Below are 23,846 nucleotides of genomic sequence, written 5' to 3'. Positions count from 1 at the left end.
GTGAGTAGCCAATCTAGACACAACTTTTGGTCACTACTGTCTCAACACCTAGTGAGTTGCCTGCTTGGACTACATTTTTGGCTGTTACAGTCTCAAAACCTAATAAGCGGTCTATCTAGACATCACTTCTGGCTATCACCATTCTAAAACATAGTGAGAGGGCATGTGACATTATAAAATTTTCACGTCATGATAATTGCTGAAGCTTTTATCATGGTATACTGTATTATCACACCATTAAATTACATTACAAAAACAGGTTGAAAGACTAACAAACTTTATTGATGTTGTCTTAAAAACAAGTTTAATTAATTTTTCAATACCAAACTGGCCTTTTAAATAACAGATAACAAAACTTAGAAAAGAAACCTGAATTTAAAAAAAAATGTATGCATCTTTTTTTCTGGTTTGTTAGCCAGTTTCTAATATATAGCTAGATGCTATCTACAAATTTACTAAGCACAAGTTTACTCACACTTTATTGCAACGTACGATAATTTTGAAGACGCAGTTTACTCCTGAATTGTTCTAACTAGATTAGCTACTCTGTGTAGACTCTGAAGAGATGTTGTGTAGTTTGGCTTTATTTTCCTAGTGATTGCTGGTATTTTTATAGGTTTCTTGTCTGTAATTAAGCCTGTCATTTGCTTCAAGCTGCATATTCAATAAAAATGCTTTCTGCCTCATTCTATGAATGGAATCCATGAGATAAGTGAAAGAAGCTGTTAAACTACTGATAATTGAAAGTAAGACGTACAGTATGTAAAAGCAATGTCGTCAATACCTCTGCTTGTTCAGAGGTGTGCATTGAGTTCTCACTAGGGATGCACCGATACCACTTTTTCTCTTCCGATCCTATTCCGATATAGGAAATCTCAGTATTGGTCGATACCAATCCGATACCAGTGTTGTTTTTTTCATAATCAGTTTAGAATATCTATATCTCACTGAGTGATGCTTATTATATGTAAAGAAACACATACCTTTATCTACACATTATTTAAATATAAATTTACAAGCTATTCAGAAAAACTTTATTATTAACTAGTATACTGGATAATGCTGCAGAAAAATTAACAGTAATTCCAGTATAAGTCATCAGCAGAAAAGAAGGTAGTTTTTTATTTGGCAAAAAACATTCAACTTGTATCTGGACTTTAAATGATTCAGATCTATTTTTTTTGTTTTTGTTCAATTTAGTTGTAAGATATCCGTTCACTTTTCATTACAGTTATTTTTTGGAACCCATTAAACTTAAATATTGTTATAATAAGTAAGGGTTAATGCCCGTCAAGGTGTCCGTTGTCAGGTTTTAATGGACGAGGTGTGAACCGGCAGACGCGCAGCGGAGGACGGTTGCCTCCGCCAAAGGTCATTAAAACCTGACAATGGACACCTCGGAGGGCATTAACCCGCTTATACCTTGGTCACTTGCCAAATAAAACATTTTTAAAACATTAGTTTATATTTTAATTAGGCTAAATCTAGTTTTTACAAATAATAACTTGCCTGACGGTTTATTTAGCAACCGGAGATATTTATAGTCCGCTCAGCTTGTAGAACCCTTCAGGTTCAAAAATGCATTTTTTTTTCATGAAACACAAAGGTAGGCATAGTTATTTTTTATTACACATAAAACAATTAATCAAACAACAATCAAACAAAAAAAACAATTAGTTCTGCGCTGTACTCTCCTCCTGCCTTGGTTGTCTGGACAGCTGCGTAAAACTCCTGCAGGGTCTCATTTAGAGCAGCAGCGGTGTAATTTTCAAAGCTGGAGTCCATTTCTTTTTGAACAATAAAGTCTCTTGAGTGTATTTACTGCCCATTTTGCATTTTTTTTCTTGTTGATCTCATCTTTTTCGTCTTCTATTTGATTCAATTCTCCCGGTGTTTTCTCTTTCTGTCGTTTCTCCGTTTTATTTACATTTTTTCTTTCTTCAGCAGCATCCCAGTCGTCAAAGTTGTCATATTCTCCATAAATGTTAAAAGAAATAACGAAGTCGCTCATTGTTGTATTAGTAGGCTATGTAATATATAACTAACGTTAGATGTTTGTTTTGATAGAGCAAATTGTTAACGGATACTTTGACTGCCTGTTGCTATGGTTACTCACAGCTGTTGTAGGCAGCGCATTTATTTATTAATTTCGAATGGTAAACAGGCAGTTTCAACAGAACTACTTTACTAGGTGTCCTCTATCACTTTTTAATGGACACCCTGCAGCCAATCAGAATCGAGTATTCACCCAGACCATGGTATAATAATTCATTATTATTTATTATTGACTTTTAGAATTTTAAATACAACAGTAAAATATTTATTAAAAAAATATATATATAATAAACCTTTAACTTAAAAACCCTCAGGCTTTTATTTTGACATTCTGAACTCTCTAGGAAGTCCTGTATGTGTCAGTTTGTTAGTAAGTTCACAGTAGTTTAATTGGCTATTTATTCAAATTCTGGTCAAATGCAACTCCGGCGCCATTCTAAATGCATATTATAAGTGAACCGAACTATTGAGCATCTACATCTGAGATGTTGTTCATGAGTAGCGTTCAAATGTTGCATAACACATGAAGGCTAAAAATAGCCGCGAGTGTGTGTGTATAAACAGCAGCGCCATTCAATAACGCGCTGCCGCTGCACATGTATATTATATTTTTACTTATAAAACACAGCCTTTTGTGATTCACAGAGCTATAGCACGTCTTCAAGTGGCTTTGAATAAAATGCACGAGTCATATGGAAAAATATTTTACAACATCTCTTTCTTTTTAATTACCTTCATTTAAATAATAGAATATTAGAGGATTAATTTTTTATGACCTTAAATATTCCCATACCTAACTATTGATGAATGCCCACCCCTAGTTAAGACCTGATGTGCTTCTTTGATAAAACTACTTACAAATACTTCATCAAATGCGTGCGTGCGTGCAGAAATAATTTTATTTACTTAGAAAAGAACCTCTATCATAGGAGAGAGCATAAAGTTCAACAAGCATGTTACGACAGTACCGCCCATAGAATTTTATGCGAGCTTGTAAGCTCATTTAGGTAGAAGGGCTCTGGTGTGTGTTGTGCAGTGTGAGTTGGTGTAATGACTCGGGGCAAACACATTACAAAGGTTCTGCCCTTCCAATAAGTGCTTATGCTGGTCTATGTCATACACTACTTAAAATATCTTCACATTCTCCTGTTTGACAGAGTAAGCGGTGGGTGACAACCAATTAAAACTGCTTATCGCACTGTAGCGCTACATTACTGCGTCCTCCTTCACAGGAGATTTTGAGGGGTTCTGTAATTCAGTTGTATTCAGAGTGACAAATAATTTGACAAATCAAGTGTTATTTTCACCTTGGGGGTTGGCCATCAGCAGTCTGCACCTTCACAGCTCCAAGTAGAAGGGCTTACACATCGATCTTACAGTGGCAAGAAAAAGAATGTGAACCCTTTGGAATTAGCTGGTGTTCTGCATTAAATGGTCATAAAATGTGATTTCTTCATCAGTCACAAGTACAGACAAACACAATATGCTTAAGCTAACAACACACAAACAATTAGAATCTTTCATTTCTTTACTGAACACATTAAACATTCACAGTGCTGTGGAAAAACTAAGTGAACCCTTGGATTCAATTACTGGTCAATCCTCCTTTGGCAACAATAACTTCTCTAATCTCTATTGGGTTAGGATCTGGGCTCTGACTGGGCCACTCCAAATAGGGTATTTTCTCTCTTTTTTGAAGCCATTCTGTAGTCATGGATATTTATGGTCATTGTCCTGCTACATCAACTTCTACTGAGCTTCAGCTGGCACACAGCAACCCTGACATTATCCTGTAGGATATTTGTTAAAAAAACTTGGGAATTAATTTATTCCCTCAATGATGGCAAGCGGTCCAGGCCCCAAAGCTGCCCCAAATCATGATGCTCCCTCTACCGTAATTCACTGTTGAGATTGTTTTTTTTTTTTTTTTTTATGATACATTTTTGGTATGCGGTGCCCTTTTTATGCCATACATAGTGCTGCGTAGTCTTTCCAAACAATTTAGTCTTTGTTTCATCAGTCCACAAATCATTCTCCCAGTAGTGTTGTGGAGTGTCAAGGTGGTCTTCAGGCATGCAACAATGTTTTCTGGAAAGCAACGGCTTCCTTCTTGGTGTCCTGCCATTGACACAATGGCTGTTTAATGTTTTCCATATAGTAGACTCATGAACAGATATGTTTACCAGTTCCAATGATTCCTTCAATCTTTAGCTGTCTCTCTAGGGTTCTTTTTTTTTACCTCATTGAGCATTCTGCGGTGTCCCCTTTTGAGTCATCTTGGCTGGACAGCCACTTCGAGGGAGAGTAGCCACAGTACTAAATTTTCTCAACTTATGGACAATTTGTCTAACTTTGGGCAGATGAATATCTAAGCTCTTCAAGATACTATTGTAACCCTTTCCTTCTTCTGAAATCTCTTTTTTTGCAAGACATGGTTCACATCAGCAAATGCTTCTTGTGAATGATAAACTGGAAAGATTTGAGTGCTTTTTTTATAAGTCAAAGTAGCTCTAACTCACTTTCTTTCTTTTCCACAGCACTGTTCATGTTTAATGGGATGTGTTCAATAAAGACATGAAAGATTATAATTGTTTGTGTGTTGTTAGCTTAAGCACATTGTGTGTGTCTATACTTGTGACTTTAATGAAGATGAGATCACATTTTATGACCAATCAATGCTGTGAACCTGCTAATTCCATACTTTTCCAATTCCAAATAATTCCTTTAAGGGTTTCCATACTTTTTCTTGCCACTGTAAATGAGGAAAGTTTTCCTTTTTGCTGCTGTTTGCATGTCTATGAGGCTAACGGTATACAGTGGGACATGTTCCCGCTACAGACAGAGGAAGCAGTCTTAAAATCCATGGTGAATTTTTTGTTGACTAATTCAAATGACATTATTTCTTTCAATTCAATGGACTAAGTGACAGCTTTCCTGCGCTAGGTACAATCATAATATTGGCCAGTCAATGATGCTGTGTTCTCACGATCACCATGTCAACAGCTTCTATTAAGTGTAGCTTTGCAAAAAACACAACAGAATAAGTGAGACTGAAAATAGGCCTAAAAGGACTGTGATGTAATATTACTATCATGTGTGTATGTGGGAGGGGGTGGAGGGTGTTGAAGGAGTAACAGGTTAATGCGCTGAATGCCACTGCTTTCTGGGTACATTTTATCACTATTTTATGTGGTCTAGCAACAACATTTTACAAAATGTTTTGATAATTTCTAAAGAATTCAACACAGGACTTCTATAGATTGTCTTTTAGGAAAAAAGAAAAATAAAGTTTGTGTGTGATATAATGGCATATAGCAACATGGAGCTTAGCAAACGATCTATTGATTTAAATTGCTGATTCACTGGGAGCAGAGATTGTGTTGGTTCTCATGCAAAGCGAGTGTAGTTTGTCAAAATGGGCATTCAGTGGCTTTAAATTAGCATTGAAGGAATAGTTGACCCAAAAATGAAAATTAGCAGTTTAGTTTGCATCAAAGTAATCCACACGACCCCGGCTGATCTAGTAATGTCTTATGAAGTTAACTGATGTTTGTGTAAAAAGGAATCACTAATCCAAACTTTATTAACTTAGAAAAAACTTCCTGTAAACACTGAATGCCTCACGTGGTGTATATAATTTTTGTAAATGTTGTAATGTTTATATTGTTAGACTGATAAGGCCAGTTGTGTCCGTCATTCACATCTGTTTGAGAGATTTGCTTGTTCATTGAAAGCAATAGATAAGCTGTAAAATAGGCTGTGTTGAATTCCAGGCGTTTGTTTGCACTGGATATAACACATGACTTCACATCAGAGCTCTGGATCCTCCGCTCTGAGCTGTTTTCTGTAGAGAAGAGGATTGACTTCTGTTTCCTGATTACATTGACCATGTTTGATCAGTTGTGTAAAAATGGTCAACCTGGTCTCATAGCTTGACAGTAGCGAAGTTAATTTTAAAACAGAGTAACTTTTGTTTGTTTGTTTGACTTTATTGTCTGTTCAGATTTACTGGACAGAAATTCATCTTTGACACTGGTATCAAGACATAAAACATAAATGATTGAGCACTCATACATGAATAAAACTAATTAATACAAGTACATGTTCACACACCTATAGTACCCGCCTCAATTGAGAATTTGATTTAAAACAGTCACTGCCAATGGAACAAATTATCTTTTGTAAATGTTCCTTTTGGCAAACGGTATATGTAGCCTCCACCCGAAGGAAGGACCTCAAAGCAGGAGTAGAGGGGATGAGTCTGATCTGAATATACTGCTAGCGCCCTTTTCTCCATGAAATGTGAAAACAGCTCTTGCAATGTACTCTGTTTTTGGCCGATAATTTTATTTGCCTCATTAATTACTTGTGTTAATTTGTGCTTCTGTCTCATTGTTAAGTTTCCGTACCATGATACGATATTATAAGTTAAAACACTTTCAATCATAGATCTATAAACAATAGTTAAGATCCTCCTATCAATGCCAACATTTCTAAGCTTCCTAAGTAGACTTAAACGCTGTCTAGTTTTCTTATGTGTATGGTCCACATTCTCCTGAAACGAAAGTTTGTCATCAATGATTGTACCTAGATATTTAAAATTTGAGACTTGCTTTATCTTTATACCCTTTATAATAACTTGTTCCAGTATCAAACTACTTTTTTCCAGCAAGTAGCGGTGTAGCGTGACCAAATGCTCCATCATGTTGGTCAGATTATAACTAATTGCCTTCCTTATTGTGTAGAAGCCAAACTTTTACCGGCAACACGTCCGACGATCTGGCAGCATATTTGTGTCTGCTGATCAGAATGAGGCAGCGTCTTCTTCTGTAATGGCAGATCACAAACACAATTTGTGAATTACCAGCATCAACTGAGAGCTTATTACAGCTCACTTGAATAAAATGAGATTGTCTGATGGTTAATAAAAGAAAACAATTGTATTCTTCTATGTAACAAAGAATGTTTCAGAAACATTGCACTTAATAGATCACACAACAGCATATTTACCTTTACTATTTTAAATAAAATAATTCCAAAAGTTATTATTACCTTTTGAGGGATTTTATTTATTTGGTAAATATGTTTATATCACTTCATCATCTGTGCATTATTGGGAGCAGCAAGTGAATTATTATTATTGTAATATTTATAATTATACAGTATATATTATTATAATAATTACCATCACCCAGAACTATTTGATTTCTCAGCATTTAATGAACTATTATTTTCATGTAAAATAAATATAATGATTTGTAAAATAAATCATTTATGACATGTATTATTATGCAGCTATCTAGGATGACCATCCGTCCACTTTTTTTTGGACCTGCACAAAGCAAACAAATATTTCTAGAGCAACTTCTGTATGTGACCTGTAAAGGTGCACTTGCATGTCAATATAAAAAAATTCAGAAAATACAATTAGCATGAACCCAGGTGAGGGGAAGCCCTGAGTCTTTATTCACATATTATCCACACTAAATATTATGTAACAAGAACCAAAAATTAAGAGTACAAAAGAAATTAAAGCCTCATTTTGTTGACCTCAAACAAAACTTCTGAACATATTTCAATTTCATGAACTTCATAAACTTTGGCAAATAAGCGACTACTTGTTCTCTGGTGCGGACTGTCTGACACGAGAGTCGTATGATTCCAGTTCATGCTGCTGATTAATGCTGCAGAAATGTCAGAGTAGTTCCAGCTAAATGTATCAGCAATTGCACATTTATAGCACATTTCATTCATGTCAAAGTATGCATGTTAAACTTTTAACTTTAAGTATCATTTTGAGCATGATTAGTTTCAGATCAAATCTCATCAAAGAAAGATAAAATGGGTAACACTTAGCGCCTTTATGCTTACATTAATAAATGCTAAAAATATCTCGAATGAACAAAGAAAACTGTTTTTACAGCATTTATTTATCTTGGTTAATGTTAATTTATAACTATTCATTGTAGTTCGTATTAGTTTATAATGCATGAAACTAGTTAAATGTCTCACACAATGCTATCTTTTGACATCTAAACACTATTACTATAGCGCATGAAAGTTTTGTCACAATACCACATTTTCAGTCGTTGGTAAGATACCAATTTCGATACCACAGAAAAAAATAGGTAATGTGCTGTTGAGCCCACTCCTTTAGCCTATTAAAATGTTACATTGCAATGAAAATAATATATTAAAACAATAGCATGTTTCCTTTGAGTGGCTCAATTAAGTAGTCTAATAATTCCTTTAAGTTATATTAAATAAAGGCGGCTGATGCACACTCTGTGGCGGAGACGCTCATCCCCTCGAGCGCCGCACACTTGCTGCAGCTAGATTGTAACGTGATGGCTTGCGACTTATTGTATCATATTGTATGTCATTGTGAATTTCTTATCGTGAAAAAAATTGGCAATACGCAGCTCTATTAATAAGAGAGAGTTTGTTTATTTTGTAAGTTAAAGATGGATTGAAGTGAACAGAAAGGTGAGAGAGTGTAGTCTATGCCCCATTATACACTGCAACTAAATATGTTTTTTTAATAAAGGCATTTAGTTCCATACCATTTACAAAAAGTTTCCAAATATTAAGTACACATTTTTAATGATTTTTTTGTCCAACAAACTGAAGATGCTGAAAATCCTTTAAAAATAATCACTGGCTGTTTTGAGCTCACGTGGAAGGGCCATATTACAGCAAAAATGCAGTGATTTGATTGTAGCATGACAGATGTCACCAATGTGTGTTTTATTTGCATTACACTGGCATATAAATGACCGGCCTTTACCCTGGCTATTGTGCGAAGCACACACACATACATACTGAAGGGTCATTTATCACATACTAACGTCTGCCAACATTAATTTGTTATCTGTCTAATAACCTTGTTTGGCTGTTCATTGTTTGTCTTTTGATCTTGTAATGATCATAGTCACTCATAATTCACAAAGAGATTTGTTTGTTTGTTTGTCATATTGTGTGTTAAATTGACTTTTGTCATTGTCCTCATATAGTGACTGATGATGCTGGGTAATTTTGCTTCAGATAGGGGTGTGCTATAAAAACGTCAATATACACTCACAGAGTACTTTATTTGGAACATTATGGTCTTAATAAAGTGCCAGACGTGGTCGTCATCTGTTGAAGCCCATCCGCCTCACGTTTTGATGTGTTGTGCATTCTGAGATACTATTCTGCTCACTATAATTGTACAGAGTAGGACTGCAACTAACAATTATTTTGATATTTGATTAATCTAACGATTATTCAGCGATTATTGCAGCAATTAATCATTCGCTCTTAACCAATTATTCAGCTTGTGCCCTGACTTAAAAGGCAGTATTAAATGTGCTTGCTAACAATAAAGAGGACAAAATCATCTTTTAAAAATACCTTCTTAAAAATATTTTAAAATATTTGTATTTTTAATATTATATTCAACATTCTCTGATAACAATTTTTTCTTCTGCAGTATAGCTGCTAAAGTAAATGTATGTTGTTTTAAATGAGTTTTAGATATTTATATTGGAAAACAAGACAAAACAAAAACAAATCAAAAATGTATTTTGTTGCCGTGTGTAATGTGGCGAAGACTACCCTCTCTCACCTTTCTGTTCACTTCAATCCATCTTTAACTCTCTCTTATTAATAAAGCTGCATATTGCCAATTTTCTTCACGATAATAAATGCACAGTCAAGAGCCATCACGTTATAATCTAGCTGCATTGAAGATGTAACGACACACGAGTTTTGCTTCAGCAGAGCAGCAGCTCCAGCTCCACTTATTCCACAATGAGAGTGCTTCTGTATTTAACTATTTTGTATGTTTGCATTATAATTCCCTCATACTTTATGATCTACATCACCTGAAGCTGTTTGGAAAGTTTAGAGTGCATCTGGACTGTGATCTGTGTAATTCTTCCGCGAACTGCAGTTCTGCTCTCACGCGTCATCATTAGAGTTTAATGTGATCTCATGTTACGATAAATAATACGACAACAAAAAAAATTTCCCGACAATTTATTATTGTCGACGTTGTCAATCTGGGTTACTGTAGCATTTCTGTCTGCTTGAACCAGTCTGGCCATTCTCTGTTGACCCCTCTCATCAACAAGCCATTTCCGTCTACAGAACTGCTGCTCACTGGATTTTTTGGGTTTGGCACCATTATTCAACATAAATTCTAGAGACTGTTGTGCGTGAAAATCCCAGGAGATCAGCAGTTAAATAAATACCAGTTCACTTACTGAAAAACCTTTAGATTATTTCTTCCATTTGAAAGATGAAATATTAATCTGAAACCTCTATCTAGACTATGGATTATGGCTGTACTAAGACTATCAAACTAGCCCTTTTATAATGGACTTGAATCATGTTTTTGGGATTGTTCCAAGGATTTGAAGGAGTTTTAAATAGTAATATAATCTCAAGTTTAGTAAAACAACTATGGCTCCGGAATAATGAAAGGCCTCTGACTGTTAGTATGATGGTGGAACTATATATTTGTATTATTAAACTTGTCAAACCTATGGAGGAAGCTTTGTTACGAAGTATTGTGTATTTGTTAAAGTCACTTGGACGTCATGAAATTTTATTAATAAGCTTTAACTATACACTAATGCTGCTAATAAAATCAAATGGCAGAATGTATATCTATACTTTAAAAGAAGTTGGTGGCTTTGAAGGATGTTTTTAAAAGGACTATGGTGTGGAGAGTTACCGGTAAAGTTGAGTTGATTCAAATTATATGAGTGTTCACCAAAAGTTACAGCATAGCTTATGACTTAAAAAATTACCTTTTTTTTTGTACTGAAACAAGGATGGAAAGGAAGCTGCTGCTGTGGAAAGCTGAAAATGTAAGCTGGTGGACAGCAAATAAGCTGGAGAAAGAAATATTTGAAAAGGATTACTTCAGAAGGAAGTTACTTTTTTTAATATGAATGCTTGTTGAATTTAGTAAAGTTGTTAAAATGGCAAGCTTGAAAAGGAAGGCATCATAGCATGCAGGAAACTTAAAGGAATGTGGTGAGCTGGTTCTATGTACATTTTTGTAATGGTGTTGCAAAGTTTTCATGAGTCCTATGTAGTTTGAAGGATCATGCCTGTGTCTATGACAGGAAACTCTTGAAGGAGCCGCTTGAAGTGTAAAAAGTTTTCAGTCATATTCTTAAATCACTGCAAAATATTATGAAGCTTGGCTAGGAGCGGTGGTTATAAAGGAGCCTGTAGCAAACATTCTATGCGACTCTGAGGACGAGTCAAGGCTATCGCTGGAAGCGGTGAGAAGAAGCTACTTCAAAGCATGCAGCATTGAAAAGGGACTTTCAATCTATATACAAGATGGATTTATTATATGGTTAGCCTATCGCTGTCTTTGCTTATGTACAAGTCATAAACAAGTGGTTATACTAATAGCGAAAGATACAGAGAAAAGGAAGTAGCTTGCTGCGAGTGTCACAAGTATGGCGGTCGGTACTTGCCACGATTGATTGTTGTCATCTCTAAAACCTGCACAGTTCTCAAAAAAGAGCCGTAAAGAAAATCGTGTCGAAGTTAGAGGCTCAAGGTTTCGTTCTGCCCAGTGGAAGAATGAAGAGCTGGACGAATCACTCAAAGAACAGTGTATAAAAAGAGATGATGATCAATGGATGTCGAATGAGGACTCGACGAATGTCAAGTCCATGGAAGTGTTGAATCCTTTCCTCAACAAAACATCAATGCAATGGAATGATGACGCTATTCCATTTTTGAATGCGATTTCCATTTGTGATCGTTATATCAAAAGATGATCTATGTAGAATCTTGATTCAGTGATTCAAAAATCGAAACCCGATGATTGTATCATTTGCGATGATTGAAACCGGTGATTCCTTTGATGATGTTTCTATATGTACGCATTGAATAGAATGTCGAAATCGAAGTCATGCGATCATGAATGAATCACATATCCGCTCTCGACAATGAACCTGACGTGCCCATCAAAGCGGCTTGTACATGAAAAGTGCCTAGTACATGAAATTACAAAAGTACAGCCAGCAGAACTCTTTTTTATTATTCTTTTACAACATAACACCTCTGTTTCAAAACCTAATGTGCTTCCTCGCTGAGTACTGTCTATATAGGCAATTTAATCCTCTGAACCAGAGAAGGTTAATGGTGGTGGAAATTAGGGATGTGTGGAAAACAAATTTTCACTGATGTTTGAATTTCACTAATTTCACGAAGCCGACTAGTCTAAAAAGAAAGAAAACAGTCAAAAAACATTATGTTTATGCGACCCATTTAAAATACATCCAACGTCCCAAATCCGATGCTAAATTCAGCTAAAAAAAGAGGCATTTATCTGTGACGCACTTGACTTGTCATCATCATCATCACTGTAGGCTACATTAAATTTAGAACATGATACGCATTAAATGAATCAATGTTAGCTTAATAGAGGTATATTTATTGAAACAATTGAATAAATAGTCCAGGACCAATAGAGCAACCCTAATAGCTTGTTTTGACATACAGTGATGTGAAATAGTATTTGCCCCTTCCTGATTTCTTCTATTTTTGTGTATTTTTCATACAAATATTTTTTTAGATCTTCAAACAAGATATAACATAAAGGCAACCAAAGTAAACACAAAATACAGTTTTCAAATATACATATATATATTTTATTGAAGCAAAAAGGTTATCCAACACATATATCACCCATGTGAAAAACTAACTACCCCTTAAAATTAATAGCTGGTTGTGCCTCCTTTAGCAGCAACAACTTCAACCAAACGCTTCTGATAACTGGAGATCAGCCTTTCACAATGCTGTGGTGGAACTTCGCCCACTCTTCTTTGGAGGGTTTTCGAGCATGAACTGCCCGCTTAAGGTCCTGCCACAGCATCTCAATCAGGTTCAGGTCAGGACTTTGACTAGACCTCTCCAAAACTATAATTTTACTTCTTTTGAGTCATTCAGAGGTGGACTTACTCCTATGCTTTGGATCAATGTCTTGCTTATTTAAAAAAAAATAAAATATGGGTTACAGTTGGAAGTGAATGGGGGCCAATTTTTGAACATTAAAAGACTCACTGTTTCAAAAAGTATAGCCATAAGATGCAAAGGATATGCATGTTAACATGATTGTAGTGTGATAAAATTGCTTGATAACCTTTGCTGTGTAAAGTTATAGCCAGTTTTACAACTCGTTACCATGACGCATGTAATGTCAACAAACCCTAAAACAACAACAACAACAAAAAATTTCAACAACTTTACAGATAATATAATAAATGAGTTTTAAAAGAAGAGTTAATGCAAATTATAAGCTTCACATTTCTGTTTAAACCCTCCAAAAATCATCCACATTCACTCTCATTGTCCCCCTTTGTATGTGTCTCACTGTAACCTAGATTTTTGCCTTTTTTTAAAAAAAAAGAAAAGAGGAACAAGTCATAATGAATTTTTGTGGTAATCAACATTCTGTCACAAATGCTGTCGATTGAGCTTAAAGGTGGGTATGTGATTTTCTTTTTTGACCATTTTTTCAAAATAACTTGAAATCCTATTCCTAACCCACTTACTGGCTGTAAATTAGAAGCACTGAAATGAAAATTAAGCAATTTAATCATCTGTGGAACGGGCAGGACTCGAAAATCTCCAGCCAATCATTTTCAAGACCATCTAGAATCATTGGACAGAAAATGTGTCAATCAAACGGTCGCACTCATGCCCCCTCCCCACCACTCCTGTGCTGGCGCTACGCTGGTCATCAGCTGCTGTCAGATGGAGCTGCATGTACTACACAGAGCTGTAGTTCATCACTGACAAGCTGGGCAATTTACTCCTTCATTATCACGCCCAGCTTGTTAGTGAACTACGGCTCTGTGTAGTATACCTGCCTATTCTGGAAAGTGCAGTTGATGCTGGCTTTGCTTGTCTGGGCCAATAATGGCCTTGCGAAAGCTACTATTTGATGCTATACGGCCCTGCTCTGAGGTTTTAGAATGCCCTTGAAATGGCAGTCTCGCACGTATCTCATGATGAGAGTTTTATAGAGCTGGAGTGAAGGAGGCTTTATATTTGACTTGCTCTTCATGATTGCGGATTCAGCAATGATTTGCATTACCGCTAATGCCATGTTGATGTTCTTAGCAGGCAGAAGGAAACCCAACCGAAAGAATCAAGCGGATTTGAGCTGCCGCAAGCGATTATGTCAGTCGCGGACAGGCCATGGAGGAGAAGGAGATTCCGCAGCGTATTTCGCACCGCTAAATCAGCGACTCGATGAACGAAGTTGAACCTAGCCGTATCTATAATGTTACAGTACGAGTGGTGGCGCCAAACTGATAAGCGAAGGCCAGTCAACTCCGCGCCCGCTCGATGTCTTGAGCGCGCGCATTCCAGCCCGTGGATCGCAGGCCTGTAACGCTGTGCGGATTCTGTGCCAGCGCAAATGTAAAGAAAAGGTCTTAAAGTTAGTTTTGCCAAGCGGCTCGGAGGCCGCGGGGCGGGATACAGAGGAATATCGCTTCGTTAGTCGCAGTGCTGGAATATGTATGAATACAGCTCATATTGCTGTACCGGTAGCAGCGCGCGTCGTAATTTGAGAAAGCAGGAAGTTGTTTGCGTTTACTACGAGCTCGCGAAGCGGCAGTATCGGTGAATGAGTTTCGGCAGCGAGCAGCAGAATAGCGAAGTGGCAGTGTTTTACAAAGTGGTTTCGTAAAAGGAAGTATCAAACAGCAAATGTTTTTGTAAGAATGGTTGTTGCTCGGAAGTGTAGCTTGCGTGTAAATTTAACAGGTTGTATTAGCCAAAAGGCTTTTCGGTACAGCAACGCGGCTGGAAACGGCGACAGCCTGTGGGGTCGTTAGAAACTGATGGAAGCTTATTTTGTTTTGCCCTTGTTGCTTGCCATGTGCCGCATTTTGGAGCGGTTTTAGCCGTCATAGTGCCATAAAGCATGGTTTTGCTCGTAAAGCGCAAGGATGTAAGAAGGACAACAGCGAAGCTATGTTAAATATAAAGTTACAGAGAAAGATAAAGCAAATGGAGTTTTTCGCGACAGCTGTAGCTGCAAAGCAGGAAGCTACTGGCTTTACCTGCCTGCCCATTTTTTCAACGCCAACGTCAAAATGGAATGATTCATTTAGATCCGTTATCATCAAGACGCTAATGTAGTGCACGCCATCATCCAGTGGAATGATCCATCGGAAAGTCCATTATTCGATTTCCATCCTCGATTCATCATGATGTCATTTTAAAATGTATTCCAACGAATGATGGTCCATCAATAGTAAAACCGAAAATTCGAATCCTACATCAATTCGATTGATTCGATGAGTCGATTCCATTCCATTTATTAATCATTCGAATTCCTTCCAATGATGAATGATGTTCAATGAGGAATCAAATCAATATTCCATTGTATGATCATCATTCCAGCATCAATCAAAAAGAGAATTCCATTGAGGATGTACGTCCAAAATCATAGCATGAATGATTTTCCGAATTTCTATTCGATGCATAACTAGCATCATTCGAATTCCAAACATTCGAATCCAAATCATTTGTTACATCATCTTTTTTAAGTGTCAAAAGGAATGTCATTTTAAGGAGCGCAATGGTGATGACGAGTTGATCGATGAAATGAGTCATCGAATTTATGCCGAAAATGATTGAAAAAGCTATCCATGTCAAAAAAGTGTCAAAAATGAAGAAAATGATTTTTTCATCATTCTTGACAACGTTCCATCAAACATTCATTTATTTTCAGAATTTTAACACTTTAAAGCGCTGGGTTTGTTTACTATATAATGCCACTGTTGTTTTTAAAAAAAATATAATAATGCATAATTATTTCAACGAATAAATGCATTCTTTATTATGAAACCCATTGAACCATGTCACGCATTCCATCGAATGATTCAATTGTTCATAATATACGCAGTCAAACTCGATGATGAACCGAAATGGCATTGATTCAAAATGATGGAATGAATTCTTCTACGATACGCAACAAGATCATAGTTAAACATTCGATTCAAAACTAGTTTCATCATCGAATGTCATTTCGAATCAAAACATGGAGTGGAGGATTTTGTAAATTGCGGCTACTAGCTTTTTAGCAGTGAAAGGAAGATGAAAATTCTAAGAAAAATCATGCTCTGTGGTGTTTTATGGGAAGAGTATACCATGTATGTGCTACTAAAAAGAAAACGAAAGCTAAAAATACCGCTATATGGTACAAACAAATGTTATTCATAATGAAAAAGAGATGCAATAATGGATTTTACTTATGGACTTAATGGTAGTCCTAATAATGGTATACGATGGTCTATCTGAGAAGTGGCATTTGAGTTAATGAATAAAAAATGAGTAGCTTGGCAAAAGGAAAGTTGACCTTTATAAAAAATATCTGTGGAAGTTGAATACACAGCTTCAACTTGAGTTAGTTCATAATGCCAATATCTTCTGAATACTGCCAAATATGTTGGTTCTTTTGCCATGAAAGAACAGTTTCTACAAATAATTGAGGGCTGAGGAGTATACGGGAAAGGAAAATAAATATGGAGGAAGTGGAGGCCGCAACGTATCTAGCACCGTCATGGAGTTATTCCATGTGTCGTGAAATGTCGCGCAGCACAAGTAGTGAGAAGGATACCTGAGGTTACCTTCGTTTATACATGGGAAAACTATCATGTGATTTGCTTTTATACCAGAACTAGAAGTCAATTACCCATAGACGCTCATTCTGAATGAAAATCGCAGGCAGCAGCAGAGCATTTTTCGCCATCACAGCGAGTCTCCTTATGCGTTCCTACCAAAGCTGGATATCTATAGTGGTATCCTACAGCCAATCGGTATCTTTGAGTTTTGCGTATGTTGTTGTTAGCGTAGTGAAAGAGAGTGCCAGTCGGTTGACACTGTTGTTAAAATGATACGGTAGCTACGTTATCAAAACATATGTACGGATGATTGTAAGTCGTAGTGATATTGTATCGAAGACTGCAAAGAAACGTTAGTTTCCATCATCCGAATCTCTTTGGTCCCATCATTATCGAGATTCCAGCGATTCGACTTTGCAAGTCACGTCGATTTCGAATTTCCATTCCTTGATTCATTATACGATGAATGAGTGGCTACGAATCATTCGAAGGCCGAATCCGAATACGGTGATGAAGTATAAGTTCCCAGTCATCATTAATGAGTCCTCAGTGCCGTTGAGAATGGAATGGAATGGAATGGTCAAAATGGAATGATAATGCTTTTGATGGAATCAAATTTGATTCCATGCGTGTTTTGAGACAATGGAGGGAATTGGGGTCACCACTCTGGATCGTGCTCTTGTCCCTACCCCGTTCTCGTTTATCTTCAGGATGTAACGGCTCTCCTTCTGCAGGATGTAGTAAAGTGTTCTTCAGTTTCTCGTGTTCAGCAAATTCTCCAGTCCAGGAAGGATGTCAAGGAGCTTGATGAAGGCGATTGCACGGTACGGAGGCATGAAGTGAGGTGGAGCGAATGAAAATCGAAGGTTTCGGTTAAAAGTCTATCAAAACAAAACAAACATATGGAAAAGCTAGATTCTCGAATTCTTGGTCCTTGATGATTCGATCGAATGTATCCAAGTCAATCATCATCAAATGTCATATGTTGAATGAGTATACGATGATGTCCTCTATTCTCGCTCTTCTAGTCCGAAAGTATCCATCATATGAATTCCAGTGACGATCGATGCGGAGTCATTCCGTTCTTCATCATGGATAGTCCATGTTGAGCTATTCAGTCCTACGGTTGATGAATCATTCGCAATGGAAATGGAAGGATGGCCCGTCCACATCAAAACAAGGAAAATCGTCATACTATAGTTCTTTTTTACTTGCTTTGATGGTCTTTTACCCGGTCCTATTCTCTTTTCTTTATTGAGATGCAAAAACTACCTACAAAGTCAAAGATTGAATGGCTTCATGACTTTGAATTAGTAGAATATCAATGAACGAGTCTAACTACAGGATCAGTGTTCAGTTAACTCATATTATGAGCCCTACCTATCATGCTTAGTCTCTGATTGGACTGAATATCATTCTGGTGAGGTTTGTTTGATGTTCCAAAAGTCCTGTAAAATAGTACCAGCTTTGATATCCAAATCAGTATGCTTACGATTGAACATCAAAGTTATGCAATGTCTGAAAATTATATACAGTTAAATCCTGTAAAATGATTATTCTCATCAATGATTTGGCCTTGAGCTTTAATAAATGGTAACTTGGTTCTGATGTCGAGTTTTGTTATTTTTCCATGATTTATGAGTAAACATTAAAAATCGAATTTGAGGTTCATTGAGTTGAAATATGCATGCAAAAAAGTCTTAGGTTCATGTCACCTGACCATGGAAATGAATGATGTCATAATGATACCTAGAATCATTCCACAATGGAAAATACATACAGACAGAAATGAAGTGGTGAGACTATAACACATCCACAATGCAGAACACATGAGCGCACACACACACACAGAGGAATGAATGGGTAGAAGTATTTCTGTAGAGGGTAACCCAGGCTTTCAGAAATATGCTCTGGTCAAGCTGAGGCACTTAAATTCAAACATAATGGCAAGAATATTACTGGACTATTAAATTGAAGTTAATTTTGATTTTCTTTTACCAACTTTTGAAACTATAATATAATCACACTGGTTTATATAAATATATGAAACAGGATGAAGTCTTTTAGTGTAACAAACCAAAGTTACAAAATGTCAAAATCCATCATCTCAATTGCTAATATTACTTATCCTGTTGTTTTCCCACTGAAAATAATGTTACTTCCTGGGAAATTATGTCATTAAGGAAATGGCTTTTGTCACTTCAATGGATATTAAAAGACTAACAGGATAGAAAGTGATAATGAAACAATATTTCCTAGGAAATTAGAGAAAATACAAAAATGAAGAACAGCCCTCTGCATTGTAAATCACTCATGTCTGTTAGATGTTTGTTCTAAGATATTAAGTTGTTTGAAATGTTAAGATTTCACTCACCAGTGATTGAGTTGTGTAGCAGAGAGGAACTTCAGCACCGGGATTCTTTCACTGCATGTTGTGTTGAATGAGCGAGAAAGAAATGGACAGTATTTAGCTACCGTGAGTCAGGATATTTCACGTATGTCACCATCGCTTCTTTAATCTATGAAATGCTGTAGTTACTTTTAAATAGCATTTGACAAGGTCAACTCTGGTTTCGTTTAAACTTTTCACAACATTCTCAAATTACAGCATGCCTACAGACCAGTGCAATGTGCCTGTTGGATGTCTGTTGGAAGGTTAATTGTTGCAAAACTCTTAGAATAAAAATTATCAAAAATAATAGAAACGCCTCTGTCAGACGCTCGCAGAACTGCTGCTGTTCTTAACGAGATGGTACCATTTTAGCACTTATACATATCAGTGGAAACTCCATGTAGATTAACTCCATGTCAGGGTACCAGTAATATAATACAAAGTATAATGAAAAAAAATTTTTTTGCTAGATTTACGCTGCTAAATAAGGTGGAAACGTGTCATCACTGTCTAAGGGTCCATGGAGATTCTTTCTCCAAACGTGTCTATAGAGGGTTGAAGAAACACCTGGAATATTTCTAAATAAATTTCCCACATCACCACCCACCCCCATTTTAGAAGAATTTAAGGGATACTTAAAACCAAAGTAGTGAAATCATTTAAATTGATTTTATTTTGATAACTAATATGATTTACATTTTTAAAAACTCTGAGTTTAATATCTGATCCAATTTAAGACATAGTATGATGTTGGCAATTGAAAATGTACTGCATAGTTTAAATTACCTCAATTCAATCTTCTGTTCCTTCAGATTTGGAGTCGTTTGGCCTTGAACCTTCACCTCAGCCTGCAGATTCAGACTTGTGTGCCCACCCTGCTTTCCCCCAGCCCCCTCCATCCACCTCTTCCTCCTCCTGCTCCATCACAACCCCGGTTTTGGAGACTCAGGCTCCACCTACAGCACTCCCCTCACAGCCAGCCCTGCCTCCCACTGTCAGCAGCTCATTACTGACGCCGCCTTTCCCCTCGGCCCCGTCCACCTCATCAAACTCACCAGAAGCGTCTGCTCCATCTACACCCTCAGTTTCCCAGCACTATGTGGCATCGCCCTCCTCGACTCAGCCAGTGCCCCCGCCAAGTGCACCTAGTGTCTGCAGCACGGCGGCCGTGACGACAGAGGTGACGGTGGCAGCAACGCACACAGTGCCTTTGGCTCCTCCTCCTCCCACAATCACCATCGCACCAACGCTCGGCCTGCAGCCCAGCATCGTCATGTCTGATCACAACCTGCAGTGGATCCTCAGCAGTGCCGCCAGTGCACAGCAGAACCCTGAACAACAGGTCCAACACTCCACCATTACACCTCACCCAAACAAACAAGTAGCGACAATACTAAAGTTAACAACATTTTTCTTGACAGTTGTTCAGGTTTTTTCAAAATATTGTAGCAAGGTGTCACTCCCAGACTTTTCTCAAAGGACCTCAAACTTTTACCTGAAGTGACTAATCCAGATGTGTACCATTATCTCGTTGACACGGAGTGAGTCGATGAAAGCTTACAAATATTTCCTCAGTAGAAAGGTCTGGAATATTTGATCGCTTCCATTAAAATCAATGGAATTTTTAACACTGCAAGCGTGTCACTTGCACTGCTTCATTCATTATAATGGTAGCGATCTAGAAGAGCCTGTTCTGAAGAAAAATAAATTATAATAAATTCACTCCTTGGAGACCATATGTCCGATTCACTTAAAATTTAGTACGTATTATCTAGAGACACTCATGGCAAAAAGTTAGGAGATTTATTTTTATCTAATCAACCAAACCGTTCTCGTATAGCGCTTCAAAAAATTCGGTTGCAAGAACGCCAAAAATGGATGTGAGGTTGTATCTTCACAATGCTTTAGCTTATTTAGACGAAATTTGGTGTATGTAATCACAAGCATGGCTTGTGGGTACCTACACAGTTTTGGCACAGCGCAACTTATTGGTAAAACAAATATGAAAAATTGCTATTTTTGCTTATAATTTCTGAATAGTTTGGCCTAAAATTATGAAACGGGTCTCTTTAGATTCCTTGGGGGGCATACCAAGTCGAATGATACCCAATTTTCCGATGTTGGCCATTTTTTGTTTTAATTTTGTCTTTAATTGCTTAAAAACCCCATCAGCTTTACGAAATTTGGCATGTCATTATGGGCCATGTCCCGTAGACTTGAAAATTTTGAGGACAGCACCACCTAGTGGTCAAAATATACATATAAATGCTTATAACTTTTGATTAATATGGTCTATAATTAACAGACTTGTGTCATTAATTTCCTTATGTTATGTCGAGTTCGTAGATATCAAATTTGCCATGGTTGGTCATACTTGTCCACCATTTAGAATTTCATTGAAAACCTACATTTTCTAACTCCTCATAGAACATAGGTGTGGTTTGCCATGTATCAAAAAGTTATGAAAAGCTTTTTGATAGACCAAACCATTCTCGTGTGATGCATAAACAAGTTTAATAGCATGATGCCTATAAGGATCTGAGGCTGTCTCTTTGTTGTGTTGACATAAAATGTCATGTTTGGCATAGTGACCAAGCCCTTACTATACCATATCAATTTGGTGACAGCTCCACCTATTGGGCAAAGGTTATAGGCAATTGAGAGCATAATTAATTAAACAAATGTCTTTTTCCACCACTCTGCTCTAAAATCTTCTCTGGAATTCTATATTCAGTCTAAATGTTTGCCATTGGTGTGCTTGGCCCCGTAATTGCTGCTTACAGCTATATTGCATAAATACTTTCGAGTATTTAAAATATACAGAAAAACTGAAAAATGCAGTTCTGATGAAACTATGAACTGTATAATTTAATAGTTATATTGTCCCCTGCTAGTAGCTTGTAGTGTAGCTAATTATTTTTCCAAGTGTAGCTTGACTGTAGCTTCCACAACTGGGCACCAGACATCAGGTTTTAGATTTTAGTTTTCATTTTAGTAATAATTGGGTCATTCTCAAAAGATTTTGTCTTTCTGACTCACACATTTTTTTAATTGAGTTCAGTTTCAGCCTATAAAAGCTGAGGATCATAATTTTTAAACATTTGAACATTATTTAAATTCTTAAAAGGACAATTTAAGTGTTCTTTATTATTTTGTTTTGTTTAACAAATGAAGCAAGGGTTGTAAAACCAATGACAAATTCTCTTAAAGTCACGCTGAAGTGTCTTGACGAGCGCTGTTCCTACTGAAACAGGAATTGGGGGCGGGACATAAGACTTGTCCTATTTTTAAAAATAGCCAAAAGGCTTTAGTTTACAGACACAGACACACCTTACCACCATGCTGCTCATGTCAGAGTGGCTTACCGGGAAAACTGAGCGATCTCAATACCAGCCAGCTTTTCACAAGTTGAATGATCTGTCAACATTACTACATAATCAGCCCATAAACGCACATGCCATACCACATCACATGGCAAGTAATTATTTTTGATTAAAGATTAAGAGGGCAAACCATTTAAAAACAATAATAATGTGCACGGATAAATAGTTTATAATAAAACAGCAACATCCAATTAGAAAATAAGAATGGTAAATGGTCTGCACTTATATAGTACTTTTTTAAACTTAGCGGTTACCAAAGCGCTTTACATTGTGACTGATTCACCCATTCACTCACATTCATACACCGATGATGGCAGAGCTGCCATGCAAGGCACTAGCCTGCCATTTGGAGCAACTTGGGGTTCAGTGTCTTGCCCAAGGACACTTCGGCATGTGGACTGCCAACCCTGCGATTAGTGGCCAACCCGCTCTACTACCTGAGCCACAGCCGCCCCTTGGCGGAACTGTCAATTTTGAATTTATGGTGACTTTACAAGGTGAATTTTCTAAGATGGTGTCAATAGCGTCACAAACATACACCATTGATTAGATTCAAATAAATAAGTCATACCATTAAATATTTTTTTATAAAAATGTTTCACTTGAAACTTTTAAATATAGTTAAAGCATATGAGCAGCCTGTTCTTCCTCTGAACTTTGACCTTGGAAGTTCTTTTCCACAAGATTTTGTAATTTCAAAATGCATACGTTTTAACAGTGATAACACCTATGACATGAAATTAAGAGACCAACTTTTTATTATTATTTAAATGATTACTTTTTTTTTTTTTTACTTTTTGCACACGTGTTTGCCCTTGCACTAATGCTTGACCTCAGAAAAATCAAATAATAAAAAATAAACATTAAACAAATAACTGTAATGTCATAGAAGTGGTATACCAGATGAGGGGGCAAGGGTATTTTCAGGTAGTTGACAAATTCAAATATATCTTTATAAAAATTTGTAAAACTACTTACTGTCAACCCATTTTATTATATTATAGTGTATTACAATAATATAATTTAATTAAAAAATATATATATTTTTGGAAAATATTCAATTTAAACTTGAATTTAGTTTAAATTTCTGTGAGTTAAAAATGCATAACTAGTCTTATAAAAATTATTAAAAAAAGTTTTTTTAATTTTTTATATATGTATTAATTTGCCCTTTTCCTGATTTAATTATGTCGGCTTTCATTTTCAGGGTCCAAAAGTTGAGAAGGTCTTTTTTACAACAGCCATACCAGTCGGTGGACATTCAGGTACGATCAAAAACGCATTAAATGGGTTTGAATCTATGCTGCATATAGCATGTTGTTCTCTCTGTATAGTTTGATTGCCGTGTCATTTATTATGTAA

The 23,846-nt window shown here is 36.6% G+C and overlaps 1 protein-coding gene across 1 annotated transcript in view; it reads left to right on the top strand.

Annotated features, from left to right (window-relative positions):
• Window positions 1-23,846, top strand: part of LOC127655610 (metal regulatory transcription factor 1-like) — a 45,620-nt gene that overhangs the window by 15,656 nt on the left and 6,118 nt on the right. The window contains exons 3-6 of the mRNA XM_052143498.1: window positions 17,420-17,533; window positions 17,738-17,744; window positions 19,914-20,443; window positions 23,692-23,749. Coding sequence (XP_051999458.1) covers window positions 17,420-17,533; window positions 17,738-17,744; window positions 19,914-20,443; window positions 23,692-23,749 — 709 coding nt within the window. The remainder of the gene's footprint in view (window positions 1-17,419; window positions 17,534-17,737; window positions 17,745-19,913; window positions 20,444-23,691; window positions 23,750-23,846) is intronic.

The sequence above is a fragment of the Xyrauchen texanus genome, chromosome 15, assembly GCF_025860055.1.
Source record: "Xyrauchen texanus isolate HMW12.3.18 chromosome 15, RBS_HiC_50CHRs, whole genome shotgun sequence".
Lineage (NCBI taxonomy): Eukaryota > Metazoa > Chordata > Actinopteri > Cypriniformes > Catostomidae > Xyrauchen > Xyrauchen texanus.
Note: the sequence above shows the minus strand (reverse complement) of the source record. Positions and strands in the feature narration are given on the sequence as shown.